Raw genomic sequence first — 17749 nt, 5'->3', positions numbered from 1 at the left:
TATCAGTGATCCTAGAAATTAGACACACCCACACACCTCTCAAAAAAAAAAAAACAACTTTCCCAAGAAAACTCCACCGAAATGGAACAGACAAAAGAAAAAGTGTTGTCTGGTGTCCTGACTTTAAAGAAGTATGAAATGGAAAAAATGAAAGTAATTTCAAAATTAAAATCTTTTCCTTTCTATCCAAAAGCTTGTTTCATCCATTGGTTAGCCAAATATTTATTGGTTCCCATCTGAGAAGCCAGCTTTGCACATTGTTGAGAGGCCCAGCTCTGGCAGCAGATAGAATTCCACCTTTGCCATTTACTAGTTTACTATCCTTGGACAAGTTATTTAGCTCTGTGTGCCTTAGTTGCCTCATCTGTAAAATGGATATAAACATTAGAATTATCTCACAGGTTTGTCATCAGAATTAAATAAGACAATGCATGTACAGTGCTTAAGAGTATTTGACAAGGCATCAGTATAATTACTCTTAACCTTAATTTCCTTTCAGCCCTGTGGTTAACGTCAAATATCTTTGACCGGCACTGAAAAATCCTTAAAGTGAAACTATTTAACTAAATTAAATTCTGCTACAGTGCATCCATCCTGAATCTCTACGCAGGGGATTCGGGAGGCGCATAACCAAGGAGTAGTCAGACCTCCGACATGGAGAGGGGCAGATCCCCTCCTACTTTGCATTCTCCAAGGTGCCTTATAGAATGTTAAAGCCTTACAAGCAGACCGGCTCCTCAAATTTAAGTTCGTGGTTATCTTTATTGCTACTCCTCTTTCCCCTTCTCTCCCCCAAGGAGCTATAGGCTGGGTCTCCCCCAGCTCTAAACTCCTATCTCCAGTGATCCCCAAACGCCCCTCCTCTTCCGTTATTCTGCCCTTCTCCAGCCTGGCCTCCCATCACTTTGGTCCTCTACCCCTAGCGCCCCTCACCGCCAAGGCCCCGCCTCTACGCCCCGCGCCCCGGGAGGGCCCCTTGCACCCCAGCGCCTCGGCGGGGGCGGGCCGCCCCACTGCGCATGCGCCTCGCCTGGCCTGTGGGGTGCGCCGGCGGGGAGGCGGGCGCCAGGAGCGGGTGGTTTTCGGCTGGGGAGGCTTCGGCCGGACGCCGGACACGCCGCGGCGGGGGAGGGCGCACCGGGGCGGCGGCGTCCTGGAGACCCCCGAGAGATGGAAACGGCGGCGCCGGCGGCGGCCGAGGCGGCGGGGCGCGAGGAGCTAGGTGGGTGCTGCGCAGGGCAGGGGCGCGGGCCGACGTGGCGCGGGGCTGCGCGGCCGTGGGGTGCGCGGGGGCTGAGGGCCCGCGCTCGGCCTCGAGCCCGGAGGCGGCTGCGGGCGCCGGGCCGCCGCAGACCCTGCCCCACGCGCGGGGCCCGGCCGCGTCCGGGCTCAAGTTGCTTGTACCTGGACCGGGCATGACGCGGGATGGTTTTCTTGTTGTTACTGGGTTTTGTTTTTTTGGTCCAGGCTTGGGGTTGTGGGTCTGCCACGGCTTTGAATTGAAAACCCAGCCAAGCAAACCTCCCCGGGACTTTCGAGATGAGCTGAGGTTTGGGAGGGGACTGACCTCGGCTCCAGCCCGGGCACAGAAACCGGTTGTTCCCAGGCGAAAAGCCAGGGACGATAAAGGGCGTCAAAATGGGCGTGGGTGTGTTTGTTTGGGTGTGTTTGGGTGGGGGTGTGTGTGTGTGTGTGTTGTGGGTAGGGTGCGCAGGGTCCACACGGCAAAGGCAAGCCAGAGCCTGCGCTGTGCCTCCCGCGGGTTTTTCCACTGTTGCTTTAAGGAAGTTGTCATTGTTTGGCTTTTCAGACGCGGCAGCCCAGCTCTGGGTTCCAGGGAATCCTTAGTTTACCCTCGGCCACTCCAGGAGTGGCGAGCAGGCCGTGCTGAGCAGCCTGGACAGGAGATAACCTGTAGCTGCTCCCTTGGCAAAGTTTGTTTTCCTGCTTTCCTCGGGCCTCTTCTCTTGTTGGCGACAGCGAATGTCGTTTGTGGTTTCCAGCTGTCAGAAGGAAAACAAAAGGAAGGATATGCATTATATTTAGGAATATTTTTAATTCGATGCTGAATGATTAAATAATGAAAAAAGAGGTTGAGCTTTAAAGAAATACTTTATTATAGTAACTAATAGGTTGGCATTCCTGTAATAATGTGCGGGGCACTTAGCAGTTGATTTCTTCCAAGTCATAATAATGGTAGAAATAAACATTTTATTGAATGTTCACTGTGTCCGTGTGCCAAGTACTTTGCATATGCATTGTCTCCCTAATCCTCACACGATCGGGTGAGGGAACTGCTATTATTCCCATTTTATAGATACAGTAATTTAAAGCTCATTAATGGCAGAACCCAGATATGAACCCAAGTTATCTGACTTTTAAATTCGTTAATAACCCATCTTAGGATGTGGGGAAATGTGCATTCTCATGCATTGCTGGTAAGAGCAGGATAAATATATTTATCCTTAAAAATGCACATATCCTTTGACCCAGCAGTTGTGCTTCTAGAAATATTTCCCCAAGGGAATAAGTCATGAAACAGAAACATAGTGAAAAATGTTCATTACATTACTCATAGTAGAGAAAAGCTGATAACTATCTAAATGTCCCATTAAAGGAAATTGTTTAGGTAAATTATGATATAGCCATATAGTCATATGCTGAATAACAATTAAAAGTAACATGGGAAGATGTTCACCGTATACATTTTTATTAACTAGAACAGTTTCCAATATGTAAAATTTTTTTTAAAAGATTTTATTTTTCCATTTTCTCCCCAAAGCCCCCTGGTACATAGTTGTGTATTTTTAGTTGTGAGTCCTTCTAGTTGTGGTATGTGGGATGCCGCCTCAGCGTTGCCTCATGTGTGGTGCCATGTCCGCGCCCAGGACTTGAACCAGGGAAACCCTGGGCTGCCGAAGCAGACCGCGCAAAGTTAACCACTTGGCCACGGGGCCGGCCCCCCAATATGTAAAATTTTTTTTAAAGTTACATCTGTTCTTTAATTCACCACATATTCATTGAGCTTCTCCTATTTGCCAGGCACTGTTTTTGCACTTGAGGTACATCTGTGAACAAAACAGACCAAGATTCCTGCTCTTGTGGAGCTGCTATTTTATTAAGAGGAAGCAGACGATAAACAGTAAAGATAATCAGTTAATTATATAGTGCCTTAGGTGAAAAGTGCTATGGAGACAGACATCGGTGTAAGGGAAATCAGGAGCGAGGGTGGGGCTGGGCAGTTTATAGTATTTGATAAAGTGATCAGGATGGACCTTACTGAAAACACATTTGAGCAAAGACTTGGAAGAGGTGAGGGAATTAGCTAAGTGGATGTCTGGGGAAAGACCATTCCAGGCAGGAAGAACAGTTAGGGTAAAGACAGGAATAGCAAGGAGGCCAGGGTGGCTGAAGCAGAATGATCAAATGATCAAGGTGGTGATAAGGCCAGACTCTGTAAGGTCTTAGGGTCAGATAAAGACTTTGGCTTTTATTCTAAGAGAATGGGGAGCCAGTGCAGGGTTTCAGCAAAGGAGTGACATGATCTCACTTAAATTCCAAAAGGATTACGCTGGCTGCTGTGTGAAGAATAGACTGTAAGGGGTAAAAGCAGAAGCAGACGGGTATTTCAGCAATTCAGGAAAGAGATGTACGTGTCCTTCACAGCACTGTGGTAGTAGCAGTGGGAGTGGAGAGAAATGGTTAGACTCTGAATATATTTTGAAAGTAGAACCAGAATGATTTCCTGACAGATTGGATGAGGAGCAAGGGTGAAACAGAGGCAACAAGGATGACTTCAGGGACCTGAGTATCTAGAAGAATGAAATTGCCATCATCTGAGATGTTATTGGTGGTTTTATAATATGTCTACAAATTCTTTCATGTTTCTCTCTTCAAGAGGAGGAGCTTAATTTCCTTCCTTTTGAGTGTGGGCTGGATTTAGTACTTTGCTTCTAAAGACTAGATTATGGTGGAAGTGATGTGTGACTTCAAAGCTAGGTCCTAAAAGGCATTGTGCTTTGCTCTCTTTTTTGGATCACTCACTTGCGCGAAAGCCAGCTGCCATGTTGTGAAGATACACAAGCCTTAGGAAGCCATGTTGCATGGAAGTGAGGCCTCCTGACAACAGCCATAAGTTGTTATACAGCAATAGAGAACCAGACAGATGGGTAATGCTGCGGGAGGAGCAGTTTTGGTGGTGAAGATCGGGAGTTCGGTTCAGGGCATGTTAGGTTTGAGATGTTTGTTAGACCTCAAAGTGCAGATGTCACGTAGCCAATTGGATTTATGTCTGGAGTTAGCGAGAAGTCTCGTCTGCAGATACAAATTTGGAAGTCATCCCCGTATAGATAGTATTTAAAGCCGTGGAACTGACTGAGAATGCCTGGGATTGTGTGTGTGTGTGCTTGCGTCTACTCTAAAATGTTACCAGTGGTAACTTCTGGGTGGTAAGGTAATTTTACTTTCAAAAATGTTGCTTATCTATATATTTTCTGCTTTTCTGCGATGACCAAATATTATTTAATTTGGAAAAGAATTTTAAAAATTGGATATCTGTGTGAAAATCACTGGTAAAGATGTTAAAATACAGATTTTCTTCAACTGTATAAATAGATGAAAGTCTGCCCTTTATCTCCTAGGCAATGGGGACTTCTGGAAGCTTTCTTGCTCTGCATATTTTTTCCACCTCAGAAATGAATAAAATAGTTACTTTTCCTGTCTTATATAGCTAGTAATTTATACATTTGGGTGCAACATTGTGTTATCTTAAAAACTGTTTCTACTTTCTTTTCATGTGTCCATTAACAGAATATAAGTAAATGATTTCCTTAATTTTATTATTATAAAAGTAATGCGAGTTTATTATTTTCTTCTTCTTTTTTACATTTTGCAGAGAAAGAAAAAGGTACTCATGAGCCCATTGTACATCTATATTCCTGTTAACTTATTTGCATTTTGATATATTTATTTCCTTCCTTTCATTTTTATTTTTTTTAAAAACATCATTGTGCTCATACTGTGATTATCCAGCTTTTTCCCACTCAGCAAATGCTACATTTTTCCCTGTTTTACTTAGACTTCAAAACCATAATTTAATGACAGTGTAATACTTTATAAAGTGGATGTGCTGTAGTTAATTTAGCAGTTTCCTGATTCTTGGTTTTAGATTGGAAATTGAGGTTGAAACAGTTGTCTGGGTAGTAAAAGAGAGCATACCAGCACTGCCTAATTTAAGAATGTTCCAATTGTATACACCATTAATATACATATGGTGTATAATGTGTAGTGTATAATATTGAATGAAACTGGTCTGTCTTGTCTATAATTTTTCCATTTGTAAATAGAAATAATTATGTCTAGATCTTTTGATATTCATTGCTTAATTGTGTTTTTTATTATAAAGCATTGTTAATTCTTACCTGTGGTAATCACATAGCGTTTTTCAGAGCTGCCTGATTGAGTACTTGGCCAAAAATTACAGGAAGACTTTGGCAAATAATAGACTTTATGTCTAATGTAAATTGAATTTTGTAATTTTTCATTACTTTGCATGAGTGTTCCAATTTTATTTCATATGTTATCAACTCTCTTAAAGCATTTATCATGTTAGGTTTTTAAGTATTTGTCTCCTCCACTAGTCTCTATTTCCTTCTGGCTGATGTAATGTATTTTGCCTCTCTTTCCATACTCAGTATTATAGCACAGTTTGTAGCTCATAAATACTGAGAATTACTAATTATTAGAAGTAAATTAATTTCTCATCAAAGATTTACATTGAAAAGTCCTAGACAACATAATTTCCTTCTAGTATATCATTTTGTGTAGGAAGGGGAAGAAAACTAGTATTTATTGATTATTATGTGCCAAGGACCAGGCTCTGTGCTTCATATACATTATCTCATTTCATTATCTCGAGACCCCCGTGAGACAGAAGTTAGTACTCTCATTTTACACGTGAAAAGATGGGCCCAGAGGAGTCCTGGTTAAAATATAAATCAGATCACGTCACTCCTCTGCACAAAACTCTGCTGGTCTGTTGCCCAGTACAGTAGCCTTTAGCCATATGTGCATTTGAAATGTGGTCTGTCCGAATTAAAATATGCTGTATATGTAAAATACACTGTGGATTTCCAAGACTTAGTATGAAAAATAGGATGTAAAATATCTTGTTAATAATTTTTTATGTTGATTAGATGTTGAAATGATAATATTTTGGGTATATTGGGTTAAATAAAATATATCATCAAAATTAATTTCATCTGTTGCTTTTTTGTTTAACGCGGTTACTAGAAAATTTTAAATTATGAGTGTGACTCACATTGTGTTTCTATGGTGCAGCACTGCTTTAGTGGCTTTTGTGTCACTCAGAATGGTCTACAAGGCTGTGTACCTCCGTCCTCTGTTACCTCTCTCATCTCCTCTCTTACCGCTCTCCGCCTTGCTCACTCCTCTCTAGCTACTCTGGCCTCCTTCCTTCTTAAATACACCAGGTGCTCTGCAAACTCAGAGCCTTTGCCCTTGTTGTTCCCGCGGCCTAATTGCTCTTCCCCCAGATATCCACATTGTTCACTCTCACTCCTCTTTTAGATCTTCTTTAAAATCCCACTTTCTCAGTGCGGCCTACTTTGGCTATCCATTTATGATAAAAACTCTCAACAGGGCGGGTATAGAGGGAACATATCTCAGCATAATAAAGGTCCTAGATGACAAACCCGCAGCTAACATCTCGCTCAATGGTGAAAAGCTGAAAACTTTTCCCCTAAGATCAGGAACAAGACAAGGATGTCCACTTTTATTCAACTTGGTATTGGAAGTCCTATCCAGAACAATTAGGCAAGAAAAAGGAATAAAATGCATCCAAATTGGAAAGGAAGAAGTAAAACTATCACTGTTTGCAGACAGCATGATTTTATATAAGAAAACCTTGAAGATTCCACCAAAAAACTTTTAGAATAAACGAATTCAGTCCAGTGCAGGATACAGAATCAATATACAAAAGTCTGTTGAGTTTTTATACACCAGCAACAAACTATCAGAAAGAGAAATAAAGAAAACAACCCCATTTACAACTGCATCAAAAAGAATAACATACTTAGGAATAAATTTAACCAAGGAGGTGAAAAACCTGTACACTGAAAACTATACGACATTGATGAAAGAAATTGACGAAGACACAAATAAATGGAAAGATATTCTGTGCTCATGAATTGAAAGGGTTAATATTATTAAAATGTCCATATTACCCAAAGCAATCTACAGATTCAATGCAATCTCTATCAAAATTCCAATAGCATTTTTCCAGAAATAGAACAGTCTTAAAATTTGTATGGAACCACAAAAGATCCCAAATAGCCAAAGCAATCTTGAGAAAGATGAACAGAGCTGGAGGTATCATGCTGCCTGATTTCAAACTGTCTTACAAAGCTGTAGTATTCAAAACATGATGATATTGGTATAAAAACAGACACAAAGACCAGTGGAACAGAATAGAGAGCCAAGAAATAAAGCCACGCGTATATGCTCAACTAATTTATGACAAAGGAGCTGTGAATATACAATGGGGAAAGGAGAGTCTTTTCAATAAATGGTGTTGGAAAAACTGAGCAGACACATGCAAAAGAATGAAATTAGACTACTATCTTACACCATGTCCAAAATTAACTCAAAAAGGATTAAAGACTTGAATGTAAGACCTAAAACCATAAAACTATCCTGTCTAAAGTTACAGGCTCTCCCTCCTAATCCCTATTTTTCTCCTTAGCACTTAACACTAGTATACTCTGTTTTGCGTATTTGTTGTCTTTCCTCCACTAGAATTTGAGCTCCATGAGGGCAAGAATTTTTGTTAGTTTCGATAATTGCTTCATTCCCAGCATCTAATAGTATCTGACACATATATTGGAGCTCCGTTAATATTTGTGAAACTGAATTGAAAAAGATTGCAACCTCTTTTATTGCATTCATTCAGTCAGGAGGCATAGACCGTTTGTGATGAGGGGCTATTGTTAGTAGGTATTGGTGGGAGGTGATGACAGTCCATTAACAGAGGCTCTTGAAAAGGGCCAGCAACCAATAAAATTTGTGGGAGGACTTGTGCCTCTGCACCAGCTCCTGTATTGTGCTCTGCCTGCAATGCTGATGGGCGCAAAGCCATGTTAGTCCTTGCCACCCTTCTCACCTGCAAGTTGGCGGGTAAGCTGGCGGAATGCATTGTGCCAGGGAAAGCAACGCTTGTGTCTTAGTCAGCTCAGGCTGCTATAACAAATGCCGTCGATTGGGTGGCTTAAGCAACAAACATTTATTTCTCACAGTTCAGAAGGTGGAAGAGTCTGAGATAAAATGCCAGCTGATTTAGTTCCTGGTCAGAGCCCTCTTCCTGGTTTACAGATGGCCATCTTCGTGCTGTGTCCCCAGATGGTGGAATAAGAGAGCTCTATAGTCTTCCTCTTCTTATAAGGACACTAATCCCATCATGGGGGTCCACCCTCATGACTTTATATAAACCTAATTACCTCCCAAAGGACCTACATCCTAATACTATCACACTGGGGGATGGGGTTTCTTTTTTCTTTTTTTTTGGTTGAGGAAGATTAGCCCTAAGCTAACTGCTGCCAATCCTCCTCTTTTTGCTGAGGAAGACTGGCCCTAAGCTAACATCCATGCCCATCTTCCTCTACTTTATATGTGGGACGCCTACCACAGCATGGCGTGCCAAGTGGTGCCATGTGCGCACCCGGGATCTGAACCAGCCAACCCTGGGCCGCCGAAGCAGAATGTGCGCACTTAACCACTGCACCACTGGGCTGGCCCCAGGAGTTTCAACATATGAATTTGGCGGGGACACAAACGTCCAGTCCATGACATCCAACTAACTGCTTGCACATACACATCTTTCTGGGAATCCCACAGGAGGTTCCAGGAGAGAAGATGGACACTAATTCTTTACCTCCTACTTCTCTGGCAGCGAGTGAGCACTCAGAGGAGTTTGCAAGGGGCGGAGTAGGAAATGAGATTGGAGAGGCAACAGTGACGTGACAGTGTGAAATAACCAAGGGAAGGATATGGGAGTGGTGATGGGTGCTTCCTTCCCGGAACCTGAGCTAGAAACTGCTCACGGGAAATGGATTGTGTTTATTGACAGGACTGATGTGAAAACTTTAATGTTTTGCTTACAATTTTAGGTGCTTGTTGTACCAAACTAATAGAGGCTGTGATCAATCCTTTTCAGTTACCTTTGCCAACTTTTTCCTTAAATTTAAAATGTTACTGGATCCCTAGTATTCTGTCTTCAGCTCTTTTCTTCTCCATACGATCTCTGAGTGACCTCATCCTGTCTTTTGGCTCCAATTATTTATTACCTTCATTCTAATGTAATTTTCAAATCTTCATCTTCAGCTCAGAATTCTCTCCTCATCTCCAGACTCCATTTCTAACTACTCATTCACTACAATCTGAGGTTAAATGATTTAAAAATTGAACTCATACTTCCTCCTTAACATGCTTTTTCTTTCATGAATTTATTTATTCATTTGTTGAGTATCTACCATGTTCCAAATACTGAGGCTACACCACTAGACAAGTCAGACATCATTCCTGTCTCTTAGTAGAGAATGCAGAAAAGTAAATGGACCATTACAATGCAATGTGTTAAGTGCTAATATAGGGGGATTGTAGGGTGCTGTGGGAATACCTCGGGGAGAGACTTAAGCCAGACTGGGGTAAAGGAAGATACTGGGAAGAAATGGTGTGTAAACTGAGACTTGAAAAATGAGTAAGACATATAGCAGTTAGATAAAGCTGGAAAGAAAGAAGAAGGAATGGGAGAACAGAGTATGATTCAGCAGGAACAGCCTATATGAGGCCAGAAGCGAGAGAAAATAAGGCCACCAAGGGAGGAGAAATAATTTCCTGTGGCTGAACTGAAGTCATGAGACTAACTTAGATTCCCAGAACTACTGCTGGTGGGCTTGGGTTTCAACCTAGGTGCCATCATGGGCTCTTGACCACACGACCCTGCCTCCCTGTGTTTCCGTTCTCACTGATATCACCATCCATTCCTTTTTCTCTGTGACAGTGACCTAGGAAGCATCCTCAACTCCTTTACCTTCCACATGTGGTGAATCAATGAGTCTTGTTTCTGTCCTCTGAGTAACCATTCTTTTCTCTTCAACCGAACTGAGTTAGTTCAAGCCCTCACTATCTCTTGCCTGGACTGTCTTCTAATTGGTCTCTGGCTCTGCTGCTGCTCCTTTTCACTGCTGCCAGGGTGGTACTGCTCAAATGCAGATCTGACTATTTAAACCTTAAGTCCTTCTCTGGCTTCTCACAGCCTGTAAGATGAAGTTCAAATTCCTTAGCACAGTTTGTAAAATCTTTTCAAGCTTTCCAGGTTAATTTTCTGTTGTATACATGTACCTTCTGTTTCAGCCATGTTAAACCACCGTAAAGTTTATCAAGCAGGTGTGTATTCTCAAACCTAGAATGCCCCACTCAGTCTCGTGGCTGATGCCAATGCTGTTACCGCTCCTAAGAAATTGAAGAATTAAATATAAGAAAATAATATTATTGCATTTTCCTGTGCTGTATGCCTAACTTTGGAACAAAAATACAGTTTTGCATTTTATATTTAGTATTACCTGGAGCTTATAAAAGTTATAAATAACTAGTTGACTCTATTTATTAATAAATCTCATCCTCAGAGATCTAGGCTTAAATGGGCTATTACCTTTTTTTTTTTTTTAAAGATTTTTATTTTTTCCTTTTTCTCCCCAAAGCCCCCTGGTACATAGTTGTATATTCTTTGTTGTGGGTCCCTCTAATTGTGGCATGTGGGATGCTGCCCCAGTGTGGCCTGATGGAGCAGTGCCATGTCCGCGCCCAGGATCCGAACCAACGGAACACTGGGCTGCCTGCAGTGGAGCGCGCAGACTTAACCACTCGGCCACAGGGCCAGCCCCCGGGTTATTACTTTTTAAAGATGCAACTTCTTGGGTATGTAAGGATATCACTTTCCCAGATATTTGTAGTTAGATGTCTTTTAATTTATCCTTTAGACTCAGGAACTATTTTGTACCATTCAAACTAACATACTCAGCCCTGAAACCTGGTTGCTTCACCTACTCTTAGTTTACTTAGTTTAATAATACATACTTCTTAGTATGTAATGTTGCCTAAATAATGTAGACTAAAACAGCAGGGGAAGTCTTAGTTCGTTCTTTCTTTTTTTTCTAGGAAAGATTTTCTTTGAGCTAACATCTATTGCCAATCTTCCTCTCTTTTTTATTCCTTCCTCCCCAAAGCCCCAGTACGTAGTTGTATATTCTAGTTGTAGATCCTTCTAGTTCTTCTGTGTGGGCCACTGCCATGGCATGGCTACTGAGAGATGAGTGGTGTGGTTCTGCACCGAGGAACTGAATACAGGCCACCAAAGTGGAGCTTGCCAAACTTGCCATCAAAGCTGGCTCAGTTCGTTCTTTTTTTTTTTGTTTTTTTTTGAGGAAGATTAGCCTTGAGCTAACATCTGCTGCCAATCCTCCTCTTTTTGCTGAGGAATACTGGCCCTGAGCTAACATCCATGCCTATCTTCCTCTACTTTGTATGTGGGACGCCTGCCACAGCATGGCTTGCCAAGCGGTACATATGTCCACACCCCAGATCCTAGCTGGCGAACCCCGGGTTGCCGAAGCAGAACATGCAAACTTAACTGCTGCACCACTGGGCTGGCCCCTCAGTTCTTTCTTTTTTAATGTAGTTTTTAAAAATATATTAAAGGATATAGTTAGAAGTTAGCTAATAATATCTCACAGCTTTAATGGTAGAATTGAAACAATATGTAAATATGTACTTTTAAAATTCTTAACATTGTTAATAAGTATTTTTCTCTCAAATAGTTGCAAAGTTTAAAAATTAACTGTTTTTAATCTCATTTTGGGAAGGTTAGTTAGAGAAGCTTCCTGGAATAATTAAATTTTCATTAAGGTTTTAAATATGGAGGATAAGACAAATGTATTTAAAGGGAGGAAATATATGTAAAAGCTACTGTTCATAGTAAGTCATGTTTAATGTTTCCTAGACCACATGAAATTTAGAAATAATGAATTTAAGAATTAGGGAAAAGTGTAAACCATAAGGCATTACACTGTTCAACAAGATTAAATAAGACAATTGCTATACAATGTAAATTTGTTAAATTGAGAGACCAACTAACTTTTCCTTGGGAATATGAGTGCACATTGTAATACTATTTTAAAAACTTGATTCTGTAAATTATACAACTAGTATTTATAGATCATTTTAACAATTTCAGATATTCAGGTTTACCTAAAAAGATATTAAAAATAAATTCTCTTATGATACTGTTAAAAGTATCCTTACCATTTAGATTTCATATTTTTTAAAGTTATGAGAAATTTACTTCATCTTCACTTTCCACTGCTGCTATGATCTCTTGGGAAGTGTACTTTCAATAACAGATTTTTCAGTTTTTGAAATATTGGTAATGATAGCTATCTTTATTGAGAACTTAAATGGTATACTGAGTACTGCATACTGTCCAAAACATATGTACAGCCTCTTGGCAGAAAGAAGAGAGTTCAAATAATTGACAATTTGGATAGTTGATAAAAAATGCAAATGAACTCAAGAGTCAGCAAGGGCAATGGAATAAATTTAGGAATGAAAATACTAACGTGTCTGTTTGAAGCTGATACAACTAATAATGATGGTTGTTATGGGTTAAATTCAAATGTTGAAGTACTAACACTCAGTACCACGGAATGTGACTTTATTTGGAGATGGGATCATTGTAGATGTAGTTAGTTAAGATGTGGCCATACTGGAGTAGAGTGGGCCTCTAATCCAATATGACTCATGTCTTTATAATAAGGGGAAATTTGGACACAAACACGCATACGGGGAGAATGCCCTGTGAACTCAAAGACAGCCATCTACAAGCTAAGGAGAGAAGCGTGGAACAGATCCTTCTCTCCTAACCCTCAGAAGGAACCAACCTTTCCAACACCTTGATTTTGGGCTTCTAGCCTCTGGAACTGTGAGACGATAAATTTCTATCATTCAAGCCTCCCATTTTGTAGTAGTTTGTTATGGCAGCTCTAGCAAGTTAATACAATGGATTTACAAGACAAAGCACCCATTTACTTGGTATAGAAGAGCATATAGGATCTGTTCAAGCGAAAGATGAACGTGATTTATAATATTAATAGATATCTAGGGTAAATGTGAGGTAATAGATAGTCCAGTAGACCTAATACTGGGAAACACTTAATTTCCTTAATTTTCATTGTGCACGTGTCTAGGCTGAGCCATTTTTGATATTGGAGAACAAGAAGCAAGAAACTCCTACAAAACAATCTGTGGAGAATGTCTCAAAGATTAAAGGGTTAGAAAAACCACCCAAAGACAAAAAGTTGGGGCATTTGAATTATAGAAAATCCTCATTTATTTGGACTCCAGGAATTTTGAACTTCTGGTAATTCAGTGGATTTTACTTTACACGTATCAGTAACATTTTTAGAGGAAGAATAGTTAAATGACTTAAGAATAGACTCATTTCAGGCATCTTGTTTTTTTAATTGTGGTGTGAACACTTAACATGAGATCTACCCTCTTAAGAGACCTTCAAGTGTACAGTACAGTATTGTTAACTATAGGCACAATGTTGTGCATCACATCTCTAGAACTTATTTATCTTGCATAGCTGAAATTTTATACATGTTAACTAGCAGCTTCCCATTTCCCCCTCCAGCCAGGCCCTGGAAACCACCATTCTGTTCTTTGCTTCTATGAGTTTGACTGTTTCGGACACCTTGTGTAGGTAGAATCATGTGTATTTGAATTTCTCTGACTGTGACATTTCATTTAGAATAATATCTTCAAGGTTCATCCATGTTGTTGCATGTTACAAGATTTTTCTTTTTTAAGGCTAAATAATTTTTCATTTTATGTATATGCCCCATTTTCTGTATCCATTCACTTGTCTGTGGACATTTAGGTTTCCACATTTTGGCTATTGTGTATAGCATTGCAGTGAACATGGAAGTGCTAATATTTCAAGCTCCTGATTTCAGTTCTTTTGCATAAATACCCAGAAGTGGGATTGCTGGATCTTATGGTAGTTCTGTTTTTCATTCTTTGAGGAATCTCCATACTGTTTTCCATAGCAGCTGCAATATTTTGCATTCCCGTCAACTGTGTGCAAGGATTCCAGTTTCTCCACATCTTTGCCAAGCTTGTTGCCTTTTGTTGTTTTGATAATGGCCGCCATAATAGGTGTGAAGTGGTATCTCATTGTGGTTTTGATTTGCGTTTCCTTACTGGTTAGTGACATTAAGCATCTTTTCTTATACCTTTTGGCCATTTGTATGTCTTCTTTGGAGAAGTGTCTGTTCAAATCTTTAGCCAATTTATTAATCAGATTAGTTGTTTTGCTGTGGAGTTGTAGGAGTTCCTTGTATATTTTGGAAATTACCCCTCATCAGATAGATGGTTTGCAAATATATTCATTCTGTCGGCTTGCTTTTCAATCTGTTGATTATTTCCTTTACTGTGCAGAAGCTTTTTAGTTTGATGTAGTCCCAGTTGTCAATTTTTGCTTTTTTTGGGCTGTGCTTATTATGTCAGATCCATGAAATCATTGCCAAAACCAATGTGTGGCGCTTTCTCCCTGTATTTTCTTGTAGGAGTTTTATAAGTTTCAAGTTTTATATTTAAGTCTTTAATATATTTTGAGTTCATTTTTGTGTATAGTGTAAGATAAAGACCCAGTTTCATTCTTTCGCATGTAGCTATCCAGTTTTCCCAACCCCATTTGTTGAAGAGACTTTCTTTTCCCCATTGTGTATTCTTGGCACCCCTGTCGAAGATGAGTTGACCATATATGCATAGATTTATTTCTGGGCTCTCTGTTCTGTTCCATTGGTCTATGTGTTTGTCTTTATGCCGATATTGTACTATTTTAATTTAAAAACGACCCATGTAGCCAAAACAATCTTGAAAAAGAAGAATAAAGCTGATCACAATTCCTGATTTCAAAATATATTACAAAAAAACATGTTACAAAGCTAAAGCACCTTGCACTATCTTAAAGCTTAACTTATGGGGACCAGCCCCATGGCCGAGTGGTTAAGTTCCCGCGTTCTGATTCGGTCGCCCAGGGTTGCACGAGTTTGGATCCTGGGTGCGGGCCTGGCACTGCTCATCAGGCCACGCTGAGCCGGCGTCCCACACAGCACAACCAGAGGCACTCACAACTAGGATATATAACTGTGTACTGGGGGGCTTTGGGGGAAAAGAAAAAAAGCTTAACTTATGAAAAACTGTTGTGCTGAGTTCCAGTTAGCATTGGGATAACGTTGCTGTTGTTAGTGCTGAGGACTTGACTCTAACTCTTAGCGACCCTGTGTATAGCAGAGGAGAACCCTATCTGGTATTTTTGTACCATCCTCTCACCCTCAGGTGCTGCTGTATCAGACAGTGCTCCATTGCCATTCATTGTGTTTTCATGGCCAATTTTTTTCGGAAGTGGGAGGCCAGGTCCTTCCTTTTAGTCTGTCTAGTCTGAAAGCTCTGCTGAAACGTGTCCACCATGGGTGACCCTGCTGGTATTTGAAATACTGATGGCATAGCTTTCTGCATCCCAGTAACATGTAGCTTCAACAGTATGACAACTGACAGATGGGTAGTGTGGTTCCCTGACTGGGAAATGAACCCGGGCTGTGGTGGTAGTGAGTGCTGAATCTTAACCACTAGACCACTAAGGCTGGCTTTCTGGTATAATGGCGGCTGCCTGAATCCTAATTTCTCCACATATCCTCCCCAAAAACCTGTTAATTTAACAAGGAGCGCAACTAAACCCATTTATGAAATTATTCTTTTAGCATTACTAGGAGACCAAGAATACCACAAACTTTAAATTGTCTATAAATAGAAAAATAAATAGCATAGAGAGTGGGGGAGGGGTCTTAGAATCTCTCTCAAAAAGAGGAGAGGGAAGCAAGAAGCTTGGAAGAAGCACAGTGAAAATCTCCTTCAGAAAGAGAAATTCTGAAGTAAAGTGTTAAAAGTCTAAACAGAGGTCAAGTCTGGGAGTTGGTAATTCACAGCACTGAGTACAGGCAAGGAATTTATTTATTTATTTTTTAGGAAGATTAGCCCTGAGCTAACTGCTGCCAATCCTCCTCTTTTCACTGAGGAAAACTGGCCTTGAGCTAACTTCCAAGCCCATCTTCCTCTACTTTATATGTGGGACGCCTACCACAGCATGGCATGCCAAGCGGTGCCATGTCTGCACCCAGGATCTGAACCTGCGAACCCTGGGCCGCTGAAGTGGAACATGCACACTTAACCGCTCCACCACCAGGCTGGCCCCCAGGGAAGGAATTTAAACATCAGCAGGAATAGAGGGGGTAGCCTTGGCAACACATTGCTTCTGGAGGAGGAGTAGATAAAAAGAGCAGTGGAAATGCCCCTCACATACCTGGAAGTTAAGAGAAAGAAGGAAGTAATGGGGGAAATTGAAGATCACGCAGAAATGAAGGACACCCAGAAGACATGCCAGTTACTCGCTATCACCCCTAATAACTCACATCATCAAAATAAACTGAGCTTCCCTATCCTGACAGAAGGGAATACTCTCAAACTAGGGTCCATGTCCATGAAATGCCTGGCAATAGGAAGAATCATAAATAATAAATTACAAGGTGTCCAAGGGAGAAGATATTGAAATGGAAATTTAATGGACTCATTGAATTTCAAAGAAGAGTTTAAGTGAGGTAAAGAAAGACATCAACAGGGTCAAAGAGAAAGTGGCTGAAATGGAAGACAAAGAAGATCCAACATGTAATTAGGATCTCTAAAGAAGAAGAACAAAATATTAGAACTAAACAAATATTTAAAGCTATAATCCAAGAAAATTTTCCAGAATAAGACAAAACCTAAATCTACATATCAACTGTGTCCCTGGGAAAATTGACTTAGAATGCTCAGCCCCAAGACATATCATAGTAAAACCATTAGACTTTAAAGACAAAGAAAAGGTCCTTAGGATCTCAAGCAAAAAGAACAGATTACAGACTGACTAAGAAAATTAGTCTGGCATCAGACTTCTCAAGAGTAGCATACAAAGCAAGGCAATTGTGGAGCAGCATTTTCAAGAAACTCAAGGATAGAAAGTGTGAGCCAAGGATGTTATATCTAGCTGTCCTTCATATCAAGGCTATAGAAAAACAGTTTAAAACATGCAAAAACTCAGGGAGTACTGTGCCAATGAGCCCTTCCTGAGGAATCTACTAGAGCAGTGGTTGTCAAAGTGTGGTACCCAGACCAGCAACGTCAGAATCACCTGGGAACTTGTCAGAAATGTATCTTCTCAGGCCCACCCCTGACCTATGGAATGAGAAGCTTTGGGGTGGAGTACATCAATTTGTGTTTTAACAAGCCCTACAGGTCATTCTGATGCACATTCTACTAGAGGATGAACTTCTCCCGGTCAAGGGATGATTGAGGAGACTTTGGCAGAACACTGATGGAAGCGTTTAACACAGTGATTGGAGATTTGAGTCTAAGACGTGCGTGGGGACGTGACTGGAATAACAGTATATAAAACATCATATATATTGCCAAAGTTGAAAGAATACAACTGAAAAATGAGAGGATAAGAGACAGAGAAAAGCAAAATTAGAATAAGACCATTAATTGCTGTATAGGTAATAGGTGGAATTCAGAGGATACC

At 40.6% G+C, this 17749-nt stretch overlaps 1 protein-coding gene across 1 annotated transcript in view; it reads left to right on the top strand.

Moving 5' to 3' along the window:
• Positions 1-1065: 1065 nt before the first annotated feature.
• SLC36A4 (solute carrier family 36 member 4) overlaps positions 1066-17749 on the top strand; it is a 54326-nt gene continuing 37642 nt past the window's right edge. The window contains exon 1 of the mRNA XM_046685626.1: positions 1066-1222. Within this exon, the coding sequence (XP_046541582.1) occupies positions 1171-1222 (52 nt within the window). The 5' untranslated portion in view covers positions 1066-1170. The remainder of the gene's footprint in view (positions 1223-17749) is intronic.

This window comes from Equus quagga, chromosome 14, assembly GCF_021613505.1.
Source record: "Equus quagga isolate Etosha38 chromosome 14, UCLA_HA_Equagga_1.0, whole genome shotgun sequence".
In the NCBI taxonomy this organism is placed as follows: domain Eukaryota; kingdom Metazoa; phylum Chordata; class Mammalia; order Perissodactyla; family Equidae; genus Equus; species Equus quagga.
Note: the sequence above shows the minus strand (reverse complement) of the source record. Positions and strands in the feature narration are given on the sequence as shown.